General features: G+C 37.7%; 1 protein-coding gene across 1 annotated transcript in view; it reads left to right on the forward strand.

The window, feature by feature from the left end:
- The window catches only part of opn7b (opsin 7, group member b), a 140017-nt gene that overhangs the window by 50544 nt on the left and 68153 nt on the right, over positions 1 to 21320 (forward strand). The window contains exons 2-3 of the mRNA XM_077217782.1: positions 9510 to 9597; positions 15447 to 15609. Of these exons, the coding sequence (XP_077073897.1) occupies positions 9510 to 9597; positions 15447 to 15609 (251 nt within the window). The remainder of the gene's footprint in view (positions 1 to 9509; positions 9598 to 15446; positions 15610 to 21320) is intronic.

Raw genomic sequence — 21320 nt, forward strand, 5'->3', positions numbered from 1 at the left:
CTATATTAAACCATTTGGGGAAAAAGAGAGATTTGTTTCTAACAGTTATTATTTAAGGATCCACTGGAGGCAAGTACAGAGAACCCAAGTGCAGTTTATTACAAACAAAAGCAAACATAAAACAAAAGCATGGCGTGGCATGAACTCAAAACAAAAATGTAGCGTGGCATGAACTTATATATATTATTATATTAAAAACAAGGACATTAACAGAGCTTACCAAACAGTGGAACAAAACTTGAAAAAGACACATGGCAAACATGAGGACTTAAATATACAGACTAATGACAAGACAAGGAACACCTGTGAACAATGAACAGACGATTAACCTATGACAAGACACATGGTAGGATCACATGACAAACAGGGAATCACATGACAGACATGGAACATGACATGAACAAACCAAAACGTGACAGAGACAAGACCAAATCGTGACATTATATTCATATTATTCCACAATTTTTTTTTCCACAAAAAGTTTTATGTGGTGAGAAATTGTGGATGTAACATAATTTCCATGCAAGAAGAGCCTGCTGATGAAAATTAGATAGTTTATTATACATATAATTAGATTTTAAGATAAAAGGGGGCCCTCCAATTTTATTAAATATGTAATTAGGAATGAAAAACCATATAGAATTTGAATTTATTAGACATCTTCTAATCCAAATGATTTTAAACACATTAATAATGCACTTCTAGTCCCCCATCACTTCTACAATTGGAAAGCACCGCTTTTTTTAAGTTTATGAGACCAGGGGCCAGTTGCATAAACGGCTAAGACTAGTCTTAAAAGTTAGTCATCTTTTTTTTTTTTTAAACTGTTCATAACCGTTTTAAGTCAGTTATATAGATTGGTCTAATTTGATACTAAAAAGTAAGACTAATTGCCTGTTGACTAACTGTTAGTTTGTCATACTAAAACTTAAGACACAGTCTTAACATATTGGCTATGTTTATGCAACTGGCCCCTGTTTTTCCATATAAAGTCAAGGAAAATGTTATTGACACGCAGCACAGTCATTCACGTATAGAGAAAGGGATGGATACCCGAAGCGAGAAAGACCTTCTTCTTTAGAGCTTCCTACCATAGAGAGATCTCTTTGTAACCAAAGATTTAAAATATTTTGGGATTTCTTAATCCGACTAGAAAAATTAAGTTGTTGTCTGACTACTACAATTTTTGTTATATGAATACCTAAATACTTTATTGTGTCTTTGACCGGAATACCCTCAATTAACGTGCCATCGCATTTATACAGTGACATTATCTCACATTATACATTTACGCTTTTATTACCCAGAAGCACAGGAAAAATTAGAAGCACACAAAATCAGCCTAATCCAATCAATTTTAAATAAGTTTTAGCTATAGTATTGCTAATATGCCTACCTTTGACAAAACCTGACTGCATCTCTGCAATAATTTGGTCAAAATTAAATCCTAACCTATTAGCATATACCAGGGCCAATATCTTGTAATCAACTGTTAAGAGTGTAATTGGTCGCCAGTTATCAAATAAGAGAGGATATTTTTCAGGTTTTGGAATAAGGGAAATTATTCCCTGTTTCATTGGAAGTTTCCTTCTGAGTAATACATTCTTTATACATGCAAAGCAATGGGGATTTTATTAAGTCCCAAAAATGGACGTAAAATTCAACGGAAAAACCATCAACACCAGGGGATTTCCCTCTCTTCATTGAGAAAAGAGCGGATTTAACTTCCCCAATTGTCAATTTTAACTCACAAAGAACTTTAAAATCATTATCAAAAGTTGGAATATAGTTTTTAATTGTCTTGACAAAAGTCTCACAATTATCTAAATTACATTCGGAAGTATAAAGTTTGTCGTAAAAATTTGTGGTAAACAGAGTAATTAAGTTAGGATCGGTGCACCTGACACCATTAATATTTAGAGCTGTTAATGAATTTCTCCTGCAAGTCCTCTTTTCTAACGCAAAAAAAAGTAACTGGAGTTAGTCTCTCATTCTTCTAGCCAGTTGGCTTTTGACCTAATATAGAGCCTTCTTGCTAAATCCAAATAAGCTTGATTCATTTGTAAATTTAATTCTCTTAAAAGTAATTCTTCCTCCTGAGTTAATGATTTTTGCAATAAAGTGTTTATTTTATTAAGGAGTTAATATATATATATATATATTTTTTTTTTTTTTTTGAGGATTTTAACTCTTTACTTATTCCGATGGTGATCTGCCCAGCCTTATATTTAAAAAATTCCCATTTTGCTTTATAACCGTTACTAGGATTTTCAGAGAATATACCAGAAAATTTATAATTACTTCTTTCAATTCAGAGGTTATCTGAGAAAAGAGAGACCTGTTGGCAGATCAGGAATTACAACCATAAATATTACAATTAATGAAGATTGAGTTAATCGCTAAAATAATACATCTGCCTTCATCAGAAGAATTAATTTATTCTAGAATGTACCTTTTAAATTTGTGCAATAAAATTGAAACTCCAGCAGAATGACTAGAGCCATGGCTACAGTTAATTGCATTTCCCCATTGATTTTTCCAAAATTTTACATCCATATCACATGTATGTATTTCCTGAAGAATAATTATATCTGACTCACTGCTTTTACAAAATAAAATAAAAACAGCTTTCCTCTTTACTGCGTCACATAAACCACTTATGTTTAAGGATAAAACAGAAAAAGAATGAAACTTAAAATCCATTATACACAAAGAACAAATGTAGTACCTCTTATCTGAAAAAAACATAAACAATTCTATTTTTGAAATAGGAACAATATATAACTGAAAGTGATTCACAAATATTAAATTAGAGAGTAATCACTTAACCACCTTGCTTGTCGCTAAGCATTTTTAGGTAGTCAAAAAAAAGAAGAAGAAAAAAACGGTCAATCTAAAGATATTAAATTGAGCGACTGAACTGAACATTGCCAACCGTTAACATATACACAGCAAAGTTTTGCGGTTCAACAGGAGGAACAACGAGACCTTCACAAAATGTTTTGCCAATGGGAATAAAAGGAGCAAACAGTCTAGTAAAAGACAATTAAATAAATCCCAAGTGAAGGCTAGTCACATAAATGTAAAAACGAAACAAAAAACAAAACAGCCTATAGTACCTTATTTCATAAGATCTGGAAAAATCGTTTTGTAGTCCAAACGAGCCGTTCATTGTAGTTCTTGAAAAGGGGATTCTGTTAAATAAAACATCTCCCTTTGGAGGGAATTTTAGCTTTGTAACCTTACAGATCTTTTTTTGTTTTGCTCAAACAGCAACATTACACACAAACTAAAGTTAAAAAAGTGTATTAAAGTGTATTGAAAATTAACATTGACATAGATTAAAGTATTTCATTATTAGTTGATCAGTTAACTAATTAACTGATGTTAATAAATGGAAAATTATTGTAAAGTGTTACTGAAATTTCTCTTATTTAGAGAAATAATAGATTAAATCACTCTTTGCAGCCTGAGCACAAACTGCTTTTTTCTTGTGTATGAAATGGGTGTATCACACAGAAAGTGTTGCATACTTGTGCTTGGATTGTGAATGAAGTTGTCATTTTTTCAAAAATATTGTCAAAAGTTATATCATTCAAGCCGTCAGTTGCTCCTATGCAAGTAGACAAAGAGAAAAAAGAGAAACGTAGAGAATTTCAAAAGTGGATTTTTGAAATATGCAAACAAAGCCTTGGAAATCTCTTTAGCATAAACTGTGTGCAAGGCTGCAAGCTGGGAAAATGTGTGCTTACACAGTAATGTAATTTTATGTAATTCACAACCAACCTAATCGGAGGAAAAAATGTCAAAACACATTGGTGCTTTTCCATGCTTTAACAACAGCAAGACATAACATAAAAACATAACATAAGAAGTTAAATTTGAAGTTCTAAACTGACCAGTCGAACCACGAACGCTGCGCTACGTGAGCTGAACTGTTACTATCGACTATCGGCTATCGGCTTTTTTTTATTATATTTTTTTTATTATATTTTTATTATTTATTATGCTACCGTGTTAGTGAGGGGCTATTTTGAGCCTTCTTAGTGGTATTAACTAGCGATTTTTATTTTTACTTATTCTATGCCCCATACACTAGCGTTATACCCAGATAGCAATGAGTCGGCGGACCACCGGCGGTTCTCCGGCGGCAGTAGAAGCGTCAGAATGGCGCCATCGCAAACACGTTGGACGGCGCACCGCCGGCGGCAGCCGCTTTTTAAAAGCGGCAGCCGCCTTCATACCGCCTTCGTTAAGCGGCCGGCCCGCGGGCCAACCGCCGTTCCGCCGCCTTTATATTGAAGGCCGTCCTTCCGCGGCCCGCCGGAGGCAAACGCTATTTTCGAGCGCTCTGCCGCCGCTTATTCTGGCTATATATATATATTTTTTTATTTATAGCATGCAGTTTAGCAAGAATAATGATTGCTCAAACCAGACAAATTTACAATTGGCATTTTTATTCCACATTTCAAAGTACAGTAACTGTCATTTAAACAAGATATTTCAGATCACTGAAACATAACAGAAAAATAAATAAATCAATATACTAACATGCAGGTTTCCAATTCAATTTTGGTTAAACAGCCTTACAAGCAAATTACAACACTTACAATAAGTGTTCATATAAAAAGGACAGCTCTAGGGTAAAAAATTACCAGTAAACATTATGACAAGTAAAGAGGATATTTGATACCAAATAATGTGCAAGATACCAAATAAATAAAAGTATAACTACATTTACAAGCCATTTCTAACAATATGAAAAGTGTTAGTAATTTATAGTAAAGCTCTGGAGTAGAATAGGCCATTATAACGGCAATGCTGACCTGTGGCACAAGGATTTACAAGCTTTATTTGAAAAAGAAAAAAAGAAAGTAATTTCCACAGTGAGTGAGTGTAGTCTGACACTTCTGACTTCTTTAGGGGTCTTGATTCTACTGACTGCAAGATAAAGAAAGGATTCCAGTTGTCAGTGATTCTGGGGTGTCAGTAGTCAGTCTAGTTTTAAGTGGTCGGCTGTGGGTCCCTCTCAGCTGTGCGGCGCCTTTTTCTGCCTTCACGGTCAGATGCTCCTTTCAGGTAACGCGTAACGTTAACCTGGACCGCCTCATCAGTGCATCCTGGGTTGCCGGGTCCTTCCGGATGGCTAATATAGAAAATACATATCTGTCATTTAATTTGAATTGCATGAGGACAATAGGACATACACATCTACTTAAATCTAAAAAAAATATCCAACTTACTTTGAACAATGGTCTTCAGGAACATGTCTCTAAAACATGCTTTATCCCCTACACCAAGCTGAAAATCCAAAAAAGTGTTACAAATTACATTTCTCTGAAGCTTCTCATAAATAAATAAAAAATGTGAAAGGCTAAGGATTCAGACTGTAATATATGCAGTATACAATCTTAAATTTTACTTTATATCTAGGTCTACTACATGTACAGGTAGCCCCAGTGGGAATTAAACCGACAACCACAGGTGCTGTTTGCAAGTTGTGCCTAATTGCTCAGTGCAAGCAAACGTCTTCAACATTGTTTGTTGAACTTGTGTCACCTGCTCTTGAAGTAAGATTTTACAATTCGTATTTTTATATGTAATATTGTAGTGTTTATTATAAATGATTTATCTGTGCACTTCATTATTCTTTTAAAATTCATGTAGCCTTATAATCTTTAATCAAATACTGAAATCGTGTGACGAGTGGCCACTGTTGTGTTGGTAAATCTGCTTCGGTTTTTTAGGTACTGCCCCTCTCGGCCGGTGGAGGTACTTCTCTGTTTGTGCTTTAATACTTTCTTAAACATTTGTACAGATTGCAAAACTCGCAATTGCAAATTAATCCCTTATACCTGTAAAAGGTCAAATAAATAAAAAAATCGAGCTTGTAAAAAAATGAAAGACATAAACGAAATTTCCTGGGGTGACAGAGAGACAAAATATTTCTAAATATTTCACTTTATCTTTCAGGTCAAAACAGGGATTTTCATGTTTATTATAAATATTACCATGGTTGCAAATTAATAAAAAAAATCTAAAGCATACCCAAGCTTTTGGCCAAGTTGCAGATGTCTTTCACTGTTCACTGATTTCAGGCATTGGTGAAAAGTCTAACTTCATCCATTTATTCTGCTAAATTGTTCATACCATGAATGAAATATTTATTTTAAAACCTAATCAGAAAGATATTTATTGCCAAGTAAGTTTTACAAAAGGAATTCTTTTTGGACTATTTGTGCATCTCAATTGTGCATAAATCAAATAAATGTAAAGAATTGTCACCCTAAGTGACTAAAATAATTCTATATATTTTACATAGGCATATCACTGAATCGCTTCAGAGTTTCAACGTAATTTAAATGTATTTTCCTAAACCTTATCATGGAATCAGACTGAGTCAAATCTGTTATAAACCCTAATGACTTTGGAGCAACAACAACAACAAAATTTGATATAATTCACATAATAATTATAATCGCTTTAAATGTGAAAGTTAAAATGCTGTCAGTTCCACTCATGCCAATGACATGGCTGGTCGATTTCAAAGCGGCTTGCCGCCAGCCGGCCGCGGTTCATTTAGACGGCGGCAACCGCCAGAGAGAATGAAGTCGGCGGCCCGGCGGCTGTTCGCCGGCGGCATCTCGCAAGAAATGGGAGTGACGTATTCGGCGGCAAACGTTTCATCTCCGCCAGCGGGGCGCACCTATAGCCGACAGTTTGGGGCCGGCGGCAAAAAGAAGCCGTGCCGATATTTTTTGCTATCTGGGTAAGCTAATCTGTGGTTAAACTAAAGGTAAAACTGGGTACATTCGATGATCATGAAAACGCATCCCAGAGAACTGTCGACTTGGGACCCATGTGTTATTTAGCCCTAGGTTCAGTTTTGGCCGGAATTGTCCTTTAATGGTCCTATAATTAGAGCTGCCATACACTGATAAAAGTGCATTAATAGGAATCAGTCTTATTATTTTTAAATCAGGATACATTTCAGATTATACTCACAGTGTGTGCTGGGCGTATACCTACATAAATCTCTTTTGAAATGCCTAAATATCATTATTCATAATCGAACTGAGATTAAGCACTGATATGGCAGTTTTTCATTTCTCACATGGACAGATTCAGAGACAGTTTCTCAAAAGTGAGCCATTTGAAATGGTAACAAAACCACTATAAAGAAAGGATCCTTTTGATGTTTTTTTTCACTCACATTCAAAATCCATCACCCCATATTTCCAACCAACTTTTGTGACATTAAAGGGATTGTTCACCCAAAAAATAAAAATTCTGACAACATGTTCTCACACTTATGAGGTTTCCGAACCTGTGACTTATTTTTTCCTCTGTGGAACATAAAAGAAGCCTTCCTAACATAAAGCACCAGTTGATAGTCTACACCTGAATCCCTATTGACATTTTTCACTTGCACATTTTGAGACATTGTTGAGATCGCCACATAGATGTGAGATTAATGTGGGGTCTCCGTTTGCTCTTCCTTTAATATCGTTGTTTTAGGAGATTTGCTCGCTGGTCAGTTCTACGATCTACAAAATATTGAATTAAATAGTTGAGGGGTATGTAGCGGTAATGTTATAATTATTTCACACAATGAAATCAATTAATCACTGTTTGAAGAAACCGTTTAGAGGAGACCAACAACTTGTTAATTATTAAGACATAAGTCTAGTTCTCAAAAGACTTATGTTGAAATTGATCAAGTAAAAGCTAACACTTTTTTTTGATGGACCGCTTTAGGCATTCTACCGACTATAAGTAACTACATGTATTCCACTAACCCCTTATTCTACTAACCCTACCCCTACCCCTAACAATCTACTAATACTCTACTAATACTGTAATGAGAGTTAGTTGACATGTACCATAGGTGCAATGTTACTTATAATCAACAGAATGTTTAAAGAGGACCATCAAAATACTGTAAATGTTATCATTAAAACCAAGAGCAAAACACAGATTTATTGTTATATTGAAGGAGAATTTTCCTTGATGATAAGAAGGGCCTTTTTAAACTTAGGCTGTACAAGATTAATTGTATCATCAAACATGATATATTAAACATGCAGATGTGAACTGCTTGCATGTGAGATTAGTAACTGACTTGGAAGTTGGTAATATGTTACTGTCCACCAGTGTAATAGCTTTCAAAACTCAAGAGCATCAATCAAATTGATAGCACACTTGACAAATCCATAAATCAAAGGAAGAATTGTTGTCTTGCAACTGACATTTCCTGAACGGACTACAGGGAATGTGGTCTGTTGGTCGTGGGATGCAGATAAATTTTTTGTTCTTGATATCAAAGAGCAATATTTTGTATGATAAAATATATTTCCATAGGCTATAGGAGAGAGGATGTGGAGCGCTGGATCATTTGTTATGTGTGATATATTCCTCTGGGTCAGGTGCCCGCAGGCTAAAGATGAAAGTGGAGGAAAGCAAAAAATGTGTTAGGAATGAGAAAGCAATGGAAGTGCCGACATATTACTATTTATGTGTTTCCTCTGAATATGCTCTTTGCTCCTCTTAAAGTACTCCAGAATAAGGTTATAAGAACAGTGTATAATTCATTATGTTCACTAAACCAAACCATTGGTTTCATTCAGAGTCCTTACACACACCGTCATGCTCTAGTGTGTGTGTGTGTGTGTGTGTGTGTGTGTGTGTGTGTGTGTGTGTGTGTGTGTGTGTGTGTGTGTGTGTGTGTGTGTGTGTGTGTGTGTGTGTGTGTGTGTGTGTGTGTGTGTGTGTGTGTGTGTGTGTGTGTGTGTGTGTGTGTGTAATGCATCACTTCACACATACTACATCTCTTTGCTATGTGGACTGTGTGCTCTTTAGAGCAAAATTGATTTATGGTAAGTCATAATGAGACCTTCTCATCTTTTACAATAGAGCAGGTTCTAATGGAAATGCATTGATCAATTCTGGGAAAATGGCAGAATCCAACAGCATTAACTTTTAAAATTAAGAGGAATGTGTGCGAACTAAAACAAATGTTACAAACTGCTTTGAGACAAGAAGGTTGAGATCCAAATACAGCTTTTATAATGGGGCAATCCAGACATGTACTCCAATGAACAGGCAACAGATCGAAACACAGGTAGGCAGTCCAAACAAACAAAACACACAAGGCTGGGAACAAGGCAAAGGAGTAATCCAGAGGCAGGCAGAGAGTCCAAAAAACGAAATACATGGAACCAGAGAAATGCTCAGATATGCAGCATAACAACATACAAGACTTTGCATACAAAGAATGTGAAGACCAGGCTATTATAGGCTGAGTTAAACAAGGTAGTGAGACACAGGTGGATGCAATCAGGGATGATGAGTCTAGGCTGAGTGTTCTGGGAAATGTAGTTTCATTAGGGAATGACAATAGTCTGATGTGGAGTGCCCTCTGGTGGCTCTCAAGGGCACTCCAGCTGGTGACCGTTACAACAAATTTCTGGATGTGGTCTTACATTTGCTTCTTGTCTTCTTCTGTGCAGATGGAAAACTCATCTGAAACTTACTTGTTTATGTCCAAAATATCGAAAGGGAATGACTTGCTCCTGGGAATCATCTACACCATCTTTGGTAAGTGTCTCTTTTAAAGTAGTCAAAAATGACTTGCTATACATTGTTTTTATTTCTGCAAGCACCTTATTATAAAGGATAGGATAGTAATTAATAGTGAATAGGATAGTAAACATGTTAATCATGTTAAAGTCAGTTATTAATTATTCGTGTCATTCCAAACCCGTTAGACTTTTGTTAATCGTTGAAACACAAATTAAGATATTTTAATGAAATCTAGGAGATTTCAGTCCCTCCATTGATGGTCAATGTGATTTTGCCAAATAATAAATGGTTCTGGAACAAACTATTTTGGTTCTGAATTAAATGGTTCTGGATCAATACATTCCTGTCCAAAAGTTTAGGCCTAACCGTATCCCTACCCCTAAACCTAACACTAACTCATCCCAAATACCAGAGGGAAATGATAGGTGAATAACACTGATGTAGCAGCACCTAACCCTGGTTGTTAGCCTAAGCTTGACATAAAATGTAAACTTGGTTGATTGGAATGTTGTTCCATGATCAACAAAGATGTTGATCCAAGAACATGTTACACTTGGTAAAATCATGTTATCCCTCCATTGACAGCCCATGCAAAAAGTTCATAATGAGATCGTAAAACTAATCCATCAGAATTGAGCGGTTTAGTCTAAATCTTGAGAGAGAAACTATTGCTTTTTATGATAAACAGATTGAATATATAAATCTATCTATATATATATATATATATATATATATATATATATATATATATATATATATATATATATATATATATGTGTCATCAATGTTTATGTTTGTTAATCAATATGTGAATAAAAGCCTTAATTCAATCTTTTCTTCATAGAGCGATCAAGAGCGATCGAGTCTCTTCAGAAAATTTGTACTAAACCACTCGATTAATTTGGATTAGTTTTACAATTTCTGTATGAGCTTTTTGAAGCGTCAAAGTGGTAGTTGCGTAGCTGTCAATGGAGGGACAGAAATCTCTCTTCTCTCGTCGTTCCAAGTCTTACAGGTTTGGAACGACATGTGGGTGAGTCAATAATGACAGAATGTTAAATCTTTTTTTTCATAAACTTACCCTTTAAGTTCATATTGAACCAAGTTAGATACAATACTTTATAGAAAAAAGTACTACATTTTGGAAGAAGTCTTGGTGGTATCTCTTGTTGATATTATTATTCTTACATTAAATTACTTAATAAATATGTCTGTCTTTAGCCATACTGCTGCTGACACCGTTTTATACAAAGAAAGACAGTGTTTTTTTAGAATTATTGTGGTTTGTTTTACATCCTTAAAAGGCACAAAGAATCTAAACCAGCAGAAATCGTGACAAATTTTCACAGAATTGGATATTCATAAAACACCCGGTTGTCACAGAGTGCTCAGCAGCGCCTCCCTCTGGCCTCATCCGTTCCCTATCTCCGGAATATTAAGACTGCATTTCCCATCTCTCCCTCCGAGTATTATCCATCCCCATCCCTGCCTGGTTTATCTAATTATCCCCATCACCGTCACCTGTTCATCTTTACCTTCCCTTTATATGGACTCTGTCTTTGACTGTGACTTTGCGAAGTCTTGATTTGCTCAGCTGTCAGTTCCAAGCGTTATTCTCCTGTCTCTAGTTATCTGGTACTTTGATCTCTGCCTGGACTCTAGTTTTGTGAACCTTTGCTGCCTACCCTGACCCTAGCCGGAATATCGTTACGAACTTTGGATTGTCCCTTTACCTGCACAGTTTATGTCTGCCTATCTCTGCTTCATTGCATGTGTGAATAAAATACTGCGAATGGATCTCAACGCCTCTGACTCTACATTACACCGGTGTAATTTATTTAAAGTGCATTTTATATTGTTCTAATAATGTTTTTAAACTTGTTTGTTCAGTTTTCTAAAACCAAAATAACACTCCCCATAGAATATATATATATATATATATAAAACATTTTTTTGTCTAAATAATATTTTCACTTAACACCAGAGTGTTGATGTACAGACAACATACTGACAATAGCTTTACTGACTACAGAATGTTTTTTAAATTAAATTAGTTTTGTATTAAGTCAATTCTTCTTTGTTTGCTAAAGCTTTAAAATACAATATAGATTTCAAAGCGGTTACAAGAGATACAGAAATAAACAGCAAAATAATGATTCAATGATGCAAACAGAATTAAAGTCCGCTGTAAAGCATCCCTAAAAGATTCTTCCGCTGACAACAGTTCAGTGTTGATTCAGTTCTGTTCAATAACTGTGTAAAGATACAAATATGAATATGAGTTCAATTCAGCTATAAAGCAGCTCTGCAGAAAACAGTGATGTCATCATCAGCTCAGTTCAGATCAATAATATCGTTGAATATTAAGTGTTCCCAACTAAGCATGCCAGAGTCAGTGGGAAGGAACCCAGATCTGGTGACAGAAATAGACTTAATGTTTTTAGCTTTATCAAATATCTACTTTCACATTATAACATATTATATATATATGCTTCCCTTCCGAGGGAACTCGCGATGCGTCGATAACGCTTTGGGAACGCCTTTGCGTTACTGAGTCTGAAACATTACTGTCAACTAGTCCAAAGGAATGAATGAAGCGTCACGGGCGGGTGACGTCATGACCAGGAAGATTTAAAAGCACATCCGGTGGAGTGGAGCATTTGAAGATGATGGACAGGCTCGCGAACCTCAGGGTTCTGGACCCGCGGCTGCCGAGGCAGCTCGGAGAAGGCTCACTTGGGGTTCACAAATGGATCTCTCGGCGGGATTGGACACGGGCTCTGCCTTATCTCCTCCTTTACCCGAGGGATCCATTGCTCTCTTGCCGGTGTTGGAAGCCCGCGCTGCGGCTTCTTCCGCCCGGGAAGAGAGCCCGATGATTCAGTGCTCTATCTCTGAGGAGGTAGAGTTACTGAGCATCGGTTAGAGTGACACAAACACTAACAAAGAAACAATAAGGGGAGAGGATTCGCCATCCCTCTCCCCAGCATATGAGGAGCTTATTGAGGTGATAACTCGTGCTGTAGATAAATTAAGTATTGACTGGCCAGCAGAAAAAAGAGATTCTCGTCCCAAAAGCAAATTAGACGAGCGTTTTCTCACATCTAATGTTTCATCTCAATCACGGGCCCTTCCATTCTTTCCTGATCTACATAGTGAGCTATGTAGATCATGGAATAAACCAGATTCGTCACGTCTTTTTAGTCCCCATGTTCACACATATTCAAATATAAGGGGGTTGAAAGATTTTGGTTATGGGTCGATGCCCCCAGCGGAACAGACGCTCGCGAGCTATCTGTCTCCTGGGTCAGCATCGTCCCTGAAGGATCCCGTGTTGCCGAATGAACCACTAAAAACCACATCTAATTTAGTGGGTAAGGCTTATATGGCAGCAGGTCAAGCTGGAGCCTGTCTGCACACGATGGCAGTGCTCCAAGCCTATCAGGCAGATCTGCTGGGGGATATCGATAGGAGAGAGGGAGTTAGTCCCGACGAAATTCGAGAACTTCGACGGGCTACAGATCTTTCTCTCAGAGCTACGAAGGAGACCGCACGTGCTATTGGGCGGTCTATGGCAGCCCTCGTAGCTACTGAGAGACATCTTTGGTTAAATCTTGCAAATATTAAAGATAAAGATCGGGCTTTTCTTTTAAATGCCCCTATGTCTCCCTATTGTCTTTTCGGTGACTCGGTGAATTCGGTTGTTGAAAGATTTCAAGAAAATAAAAAACAATCTGAGGCTTTTAAAAAATTCCTTCCTCGCTGAGTCCATCCCCCTGGGGATGCTGGGCGTGAGCATCCTGGGCCTGCTGTACCTTTGCAGTGGTGGCTCAGGACCAGAGGGTTCTCCCCGAGGGGAAACTCACTTCGTATGATCAAGATCACGCTGCGGTGCATCCGCGCCTTGATTATATGGAGGAAACATTGGTTCCTGTCCCAGGGTCCGGTGTTGGGAGCTCTTTGCCATCGAGTTGCTATCTCGACAGACGCTTCTCTCACCGGCTGGGGAGCGGTAATGGAAGGCCGCTCAGCTCAGGGTCTGTGGAGGAACCATCATCTCTCTTGACACATAAATTGCCTGGAGATGATGGCCGTCTTCAATGCGTTGAGACATTTCCTCCCAGATCTGAGGGGCCATTATGTGCTCGTCCGTACAGACAACACATCGGTGGTCTCTTATTTAAATCGACAGGGGGGTCTGCGTTCGCATCCACTCTGCAAACTGGCGCACCAGATCCTCTTGTGGTCCCTCGGGAAGACACTCTCCCTGAGGGCAGTGTATATCCCAGTGTACCAGAATATAGCGGACACCCTGTCGAGGCAGGGGCTGAGGCCAGGGGAATGGAGACTCCACCCCGAGGCGGTGGAGTTCATTTGGGAATTTTACGGCCAAGCAGAAGTGGATCTGTTTGCGTCTCATCATACGACGCACTGTCCACTATGGTTCTCCCTCACGCAACTAGCCCCCTTGGGGTTGGACGCTATGGTACAGACGTGGCCGAGGCTACGTCTGTACGCATTTCCCCCTGTTGCTCTGCTCCCAGGAGTTCTGGAGAGAGTCCGCCAGGACGGAGTAAGTCTATTATTAGTAGCTCCACGCTGGCCAAGTCGAATTTGGTTTGCGGACCTTGTTCATCTACGTCCCTAAGGTGCCAACCAATATTCCAAGGCCTATTGTACTATTGTACACTGCAGGCATTCTGTCCTCCTCCGTTTACATCTTCGGACCAGCAAAAACTGAATCTCTTGTGTCCAGTGAGAGCACTGGACACTTATGTCCACAGGGCTGCCCCGTGGAGGAGATCTGATCAGTTGTTTGTCTGTTTTGGTTCACCTAAGAAAGGTCTTCCTGCTTCTAAACAGACAATCAGTAAGTGGATAGTCGAGGCTATTTCTCTTGCATATGAGTCCTTTGGCCCGCCATGCCCTTTGGTGGTCAGAGCTCACTCTACCAGAAGTATGGCGGTCTCTAAAGCCCTCTTATCAGGAGTTTCCCTTCAGGAGGTTTGTGATGCGGCGGGTTGGTCCTGGCCGCTAACATTTGTGAGGTTTTATAGCCTGGACCTGGAAGCTGCCCCAGGATCCCAGGTGCTTTTTACTTAATTTGCCGACAGTTTTATCATCTGGCATTTTGTAATTATGGCGTATTGGGTATTATCGCTCCCAAAGCGTCATCGACGCATCGCGAGTTCCCTCGAAAGGGAACGTCTCAGGTTACGACTGTAACCCTAGTTCCCTGAGAAGGGAACGAGACGATGCGTCTCCCTGCCATACTTCCTGCATCCCTGCGATCGACTTTGCTTCGGCTCTATAAGCTAACGCGAGCATTGCACCGGATGTGCTTTTATATCTTCCTGGTCATGACGTCACCCGCCCGTGACGCTTCATTCATTCCATTGGACTAGTTGACAGTAGTGCTTCAGACTCAGTCACGCAAAGGCGTTCCCAAAGCGTCATCGACGCATCGCGAGTTCCCTTCTCAGGGAACTAGGGTTACAGTCGTAACCTGAGACGTTTTTGTTGTTTATAGTTATTGATATTAAAGTAAGTAATTCATATTAAATCAAATATTAAGGATTGAACCAAACCATAAATATAATTTGAGAAAAACAAAAAGATCAGTGCATGTGAATGTGTAAGAGTAAATACTCTCTGTTTAACCCTTACATGTTTTTTTTTATAAAATCTGTGTACTGCTTTAGTGGCCTTTTCATTTCAAGTCAAGTCACATTTATTTGTATACCACTTTTCATAACACATTTTAAGGCACATTTTTCATTCATTGTTTTATTGATTGTGTATTTCTTTCTTTATTTCTTTCTTTCTTTCTTTCTTTATTTATTTCTTTCTTTCTTTCACTGCAGGTGTGCTGTCTCTGATGGGAAACACCACTCTATTGTTTGTTGCCTATCGCAAGAAGTCCTCTCTTAAGCCAGCCGAGTTTTTTATCATCAACCTCTCCATCAGTGACCTGGGCATGACCATTTTCCTCTTTCCCTTCGCAATTCCCTCGTCTTTTGCTCACAGGTAAAACTCTTTTACAGCAGGGACATTTCTTATAGGAGAAGAGTCTTCCCCTATTTCTTTATATTTACACATAGCCTATCTTTCTTTTCCCATTTAGATGTTAGTGTGTCCTCTTGAGACTCATTAAAGAGGGTCATCTCATTCTCTCTCAGATCCTCTTAAAGGCGTCAGCATAATAAAAGCAAATTAAATAAAATTTAACAGCTGGAAACACATTGACACAGCATCCGTGTTCTCAGACTCTGAACTCTCTGATGACTGGGCTTTTGATGCTGCTATTCCTTTTTTTCCTCTTCCCCTTTTTGTTTGTGTAGTCAGCTATAACCACTGATCATGTCATAACTACTCTGTTTTTGAAATCTCATACAGAAAATGTGAGAGCTGAAACAGGGAGCTGAGACATAAAAAATGTATGTAAAATTTACATAAGAATTTAAATATCAAGGTGTTTCTTCTAAACATTTATCAATGCAAATCATGCCATATATACGGTTTTCTAAATTTATTTTTATGGCTTGGTTCAAACGACCAATTCATTTTTTATTTATTGTTCATTTCTTTTCCCAAAGATACAAAGTAAAAAGGTTATTAATTTTATATATACATTATATAAATAAAGACATATTCGAAACACCTTAATGTCTATTGAGATGTATTTTTAAGATATGCATCATATTTTTTGTTATGTTCTAAAAAATACCAGAGAAGTGAATAAAACCCACAATAATTTCTACAGTCAGTAAATCTAATGTTTTTTTGTAAATCAACACTAAATAAAACGAAATTGCAAAAAAAAATTTTTTTTGCTATGGTGGTTGTTATATGCTTTTAGACAAACTGAACAAAACTGGTTTAAACCACAAACCATGGTTTTCAAATAGACCAATATAAAAAATACACAATATAAAAGCAAAAAGCACAATATAAAATAAATGACACAGTCGTTTAACTTTTTTCAGTGGTTTGGATTTCTGTCAGCAATGAAAGGCACATTCACAAGACCTTGAATAGAATAAAAAATAAATCGTTTTTCTATCCAGAATTGTTATTTTTGTTTCAAACTATCTGGGATTTATCAGATAGCAGAGAATCAATATTCAGAGTGGGCAAGCTTTGACATTTTTCATACAAAATCTAATTTCGGCAGACACTGAGCATGCAAAATGCTTTTAATCATGAGATAGTCAATGTACATCTGCATGATTCAGAGATATCAGGGTGGTAACATGAAAACCGTAATACCATAATTACCGCTGAATGTCCTGTAATAAATATTCCCAGGTACTCTGTGGTATTCTGAAAGACTCTTTCTACAGTCTCAGAATCAGCATGTATTATTCAAGCCCTGTGTGGTTTAAGGAGCCATTCACAAGGGATGCTGGAAAGTGGAGTGGAATAAAACATGAGGATCTCGTAATATTTTTCAAAAGTATGTCTAGCACATGTTTACCTAGACTTACAAAAATAGCACAGATAAAATATAAGAATTCATGCTGTGTGGGTTGGGGCTCTGAAATGGTTGGGCAAAGTGAAGTGGAAAGGAGGGGGGGGGGGGGGTGTAGTATTTCAATGAAAGTATAAATGTACATTTTTGAACAAGTTCACACTCTTCATACAGTTACATTTATATTTATGAATTTGGCAAACACCTTCCCTAGGAATCAAACCCATGCTCTATTATTTGGGCTAAAACAAATTATCATCCAACATGCACTTTGCAGTAGAAAATATGTAGTAGTAAGCAGTGAGAAATAGACCTGTTTCATGTGAACATTTGAAATAAGGAGGCAATTTATGTCGACATCTAATGGCAGTGCAACATGAATATTCATTTAACTAAAAAACAGCAATAGAGATGGGGTCTTTCTATGCACTATAATTGTTTTTTTTTTACTGAGGGACAGACTAAGAATCTGCTTGTCCCCGTAAAAAAAAAAAAAAAAAGATTTTAAATTAATTTGAGTGAAAAAAAAAACCTGGGTTCCCTTTTGAGGGAACTCGAACTGCATCGATATGACACTTTGGGGAACGCCTTTAGCATAACGCATCTGACGTATAAATGAATCTAATCCAATCCTGATTTGTGCTGCGTCATGACGTAACATAACATGTGACGGCATACACGGAAGCTACAAAGGGATGCTGGCACACAACAGTTAGCTTTTTGCTCTTTAGCAAGCGCTCTGTATCAAACTGTCTGTCCTATTTTGTGTTGTTTGTACCGTAAGAACTTCAAACAAAGGTCTGAATTGCAACACAGAATCTAGTGGCTTGGATCTCGCGTTTGCCAAGGTAGCATGTACACAGCAAAACCCCCAGTGTTAAAGGGAACATATCATGCTTTTAAATCGTTCCTTTTTACATATAAATCATACATTTTTATGCCTTTATTTTCCTGTCAAATGTCGAGAGCGCATTATTGTAGCGCGAAAGTACATTAATATAATGCGCAAGCGCGAATCTCTCTGCTCGCGCGCGGTATATTATGTGCTGAGCGCTAATCTCTCTTCTCGCGCGTGGAATATAATGTGCTGAGCGCTAATCTCTCTTCTCGCGCGTGGAATATAATGTGCTGAGCGCTAATCTCTCTTCTCGCGCGTGGAATATAATGTGCTGAGCGCTAATCTCTCTTCTCGCGCGTGGAATATAATGTGCTGAGCGCTAATCTCTCTTCTCGCGCGTGGAATATAATGTGCTGAGCGCTAATCTCTCTGCTCACGCGTGGAATATAATGTGCCGAGCGCGAATCTCTCTGCTTGAGCGCGCTCTCAGATACACGCTGCTCTTGAAAGAATTTTCTCTGAGAATATGCCTGCACTTAAAACGTGTTCAGTGCAATCGCGAATCTCTCCTCTTCGCTTAAAGTATATGGAGGACTAAACCTGCAGAAATTAAAAATGAATATATGAATAGATAAATGAATGAATAAACAAATAAATATGCGAATAAATGTAAAAATTATGTAAAAATATTTTTTCCATATTTATTTATTTTTTCATTTATTTATTTTCAATTTGATTTATTTTCACATTTATGTATGTATTTATGTCTTCATTTATTTATTTGTACATTTATTTATTTATACATTTATTTATTTATGCATTTATTTATTTATACATTTATTGCTCTGTATGATAATGAGGGGGGCGTGTTTTACCTAAGACATAGCAATCGATCTCAGAGTGGCAGTGCTGAAGCATTGAGGCCACAGTGACACCTTGTGGTGTGACCAAACAATACGCAAGAGGTTTGTGGACGTGACTTTACAGGTCACACAGGAAATAAATGACATAGAGATTTGACATCAAAAATTATGTCAAAATGACGTCACGAAATAGGACAAAAATGAAAGTCATATTTATGTCAAAGTGTCGATGTCAATTTGGTGTCAAGATTTTGACGTCAAGATCTGAAGATTTTGCTGATGTGATTAATTGAGTGATGATTGGCCAATATTGAAGACACTTGATGTTAACAAGCAGAATCACTGAAGGAGAAAATCACATATTTCAATATTCAAAATATTATATTAAAAAATGAATCTCATAACATTATTTACGCAACTGTAATTGCAGTTAAAATGCCTCCATGGCTCCTCTGCATTAACAGTCTGTGTAAATAATATCTAATGCCATTCAGAGTCAGCGTCACACGTCCCACATCTGCAGTGCGAAGATGGATTTTGTTGAAACTGATTTTACTGGTGACAGCCCTATAGTAGTGCCTTATTAACTGAATTGATCAGTTAAACTTAAGAACTTATAGGCTACATGATGATGCATATAGCATATAATATATGGAGGACCAAACCTGCAGAAATTAAAAATTAATAAATAAATGACTATTTGTGACCCTGGATGACAAAACCAGTCACATGGGTATTTTTTTTTTTAAATTGAGATTTATACATCACATGCCATAATGAATAAATAATCTTTCCATTGATGTATGGTTTGTTAGGATAGGACAATGTTTGGCTGAGATACAACTATTTGAAAATCTGGAATCTGAGGGTGCAAAAAAATCGAAACATTGTGAAAATCGCCTTTAAAGTTGTCCATTTATGTTTGCGATTGTGCTGCATTCACTCACAAAAATAAATGTTATATACATTTACGGTAGGAAATTTACAAAACATCTTCATGGAACATGATCTTTACCTTACCTTTATCTTTATCCTAATGATTTTTGGCATAAAAGAAAAAATTATAATTTTGACCCATACCATGGTTGGTTATTCCCACAAATATACCCATGCTACTTAAAGGGTCACTCCACCCATTTGCATTAAGATTTCCATTGTTAGAAATCCAGTCATACTATTGAATGGTCATGCAACACTCTTTCATTTTCCCCTGAGACGAGAAAAATCCTCTATTTACCTTTTTCACTTCCTCCTACAATGACGTAATTTTACGTCATTGTAGGAGGAAGTGTAAAAGGGGGGGATTTCTGTGAAGACTACAGGCACTAGTTCCCCTCCCTTTCAAACCCGCCCATAGGGGGTTGGACGTAATGCGCTAACAGACCAATCAGATCAGTGCCAGGCGTTTGATTTCACCGGGAGAAACTTTTTGAAAATATGGACGAAGGTACTGAATACACAGGCGGATGCATTATGGAGGATCTGGATTTTGACGAAGTTATGATAGAAACGGATGTTCGTGGCTGCCTTTATGAGCCACAGTATAGCGACTTGCAGCTGAGGGCTATGGAGGAACCGGAGGCGCTGAAGCTGCTGTCACCACACCCGATGCAGACGATCTGCCTGCCCCGGACGAGGAGCCCACAATGGCTCGAGCTGGGGCAGATTGGTGGTGCCTGTGCTCTCACTGTGCACCAATGGACACAGAACTACAGTCTGTATGCTGCCGAGAATTCGCACCCTATATGGATAGCGGCGTCCTGGAGACCTACTTTAGAATACTGGCAACGTCAGCCAAAGCCTACAGGGTCAAATGGTCGTCTTTTTGTAAAGTAAGTTTATTTTCATTTTGTTAACACGCTACCGTGGCAGGTTCATTGCACAAATATCTTGCAGTTAAGCTAGCTACTGTAGTGGGAGTGGTCTGCTGAGCTGAGCATTGCAATGCACTATGGGGATTGTTGTCTACAATCCACAAGCACTAAAAAGTCATTTTCTGCCTTGTATCGGCCAAGAAGGTCCCAAATTAGAAATTGATGATACTATTCTACTACATATATGACCCACTTTCAATACATATTCATGTCTCCACCGGTGGAATGACCCCTTAAGACTGGTTTTGTGATCCAGGGTCACATTTATACTTTTATTTCCTTATTTATGCATAATTATAAGAGTAGGCCTATGTATGGTAAACCTATAGCCTATAGCTACATACAGTTAGGGCATATTAAAGGACATAAACCGTGATATAAGATTTTCGCCATATTGCCCATCATTTATTTCCTGCGTGACCTGTAAAGTCACGTCCACAAACCTCTTGCGTATTGTTTGGTCACACCACAAGGTGTCACTGTGGCCTCAATGCTTCAGCACTGCCACTCTGAGATCGACTGCTATGTCTTAGGTAAAACACGCCCCCCTCATTAGAATACAGAGCAATACATATATAAACAAATAAATGTATAAATAAATAAATGCATAAATAAATAAATTAATGTATAAATAAATAAATGTAGACAAATGCATATATACATAAACAAATGTGAAAATAAATAAAATTGAA

This window comes from Siphateles boraxobius, unplaced genomic scaffold (assembly GCF_051911475.1).
Source record: "Siphateles boraxobius isolate OS27281-9 unplaced genomic scaffold, OSU_SipBor_1 76, whole genome shotgun sequence".
In the NCBI taxonomy this organism is placed as follows: Eukaryota; Metazoa; Chordata; class Actinopteri; order Cypriniformes; family Leuciscidae; genus Siphateles; species Siphateles boraxobius.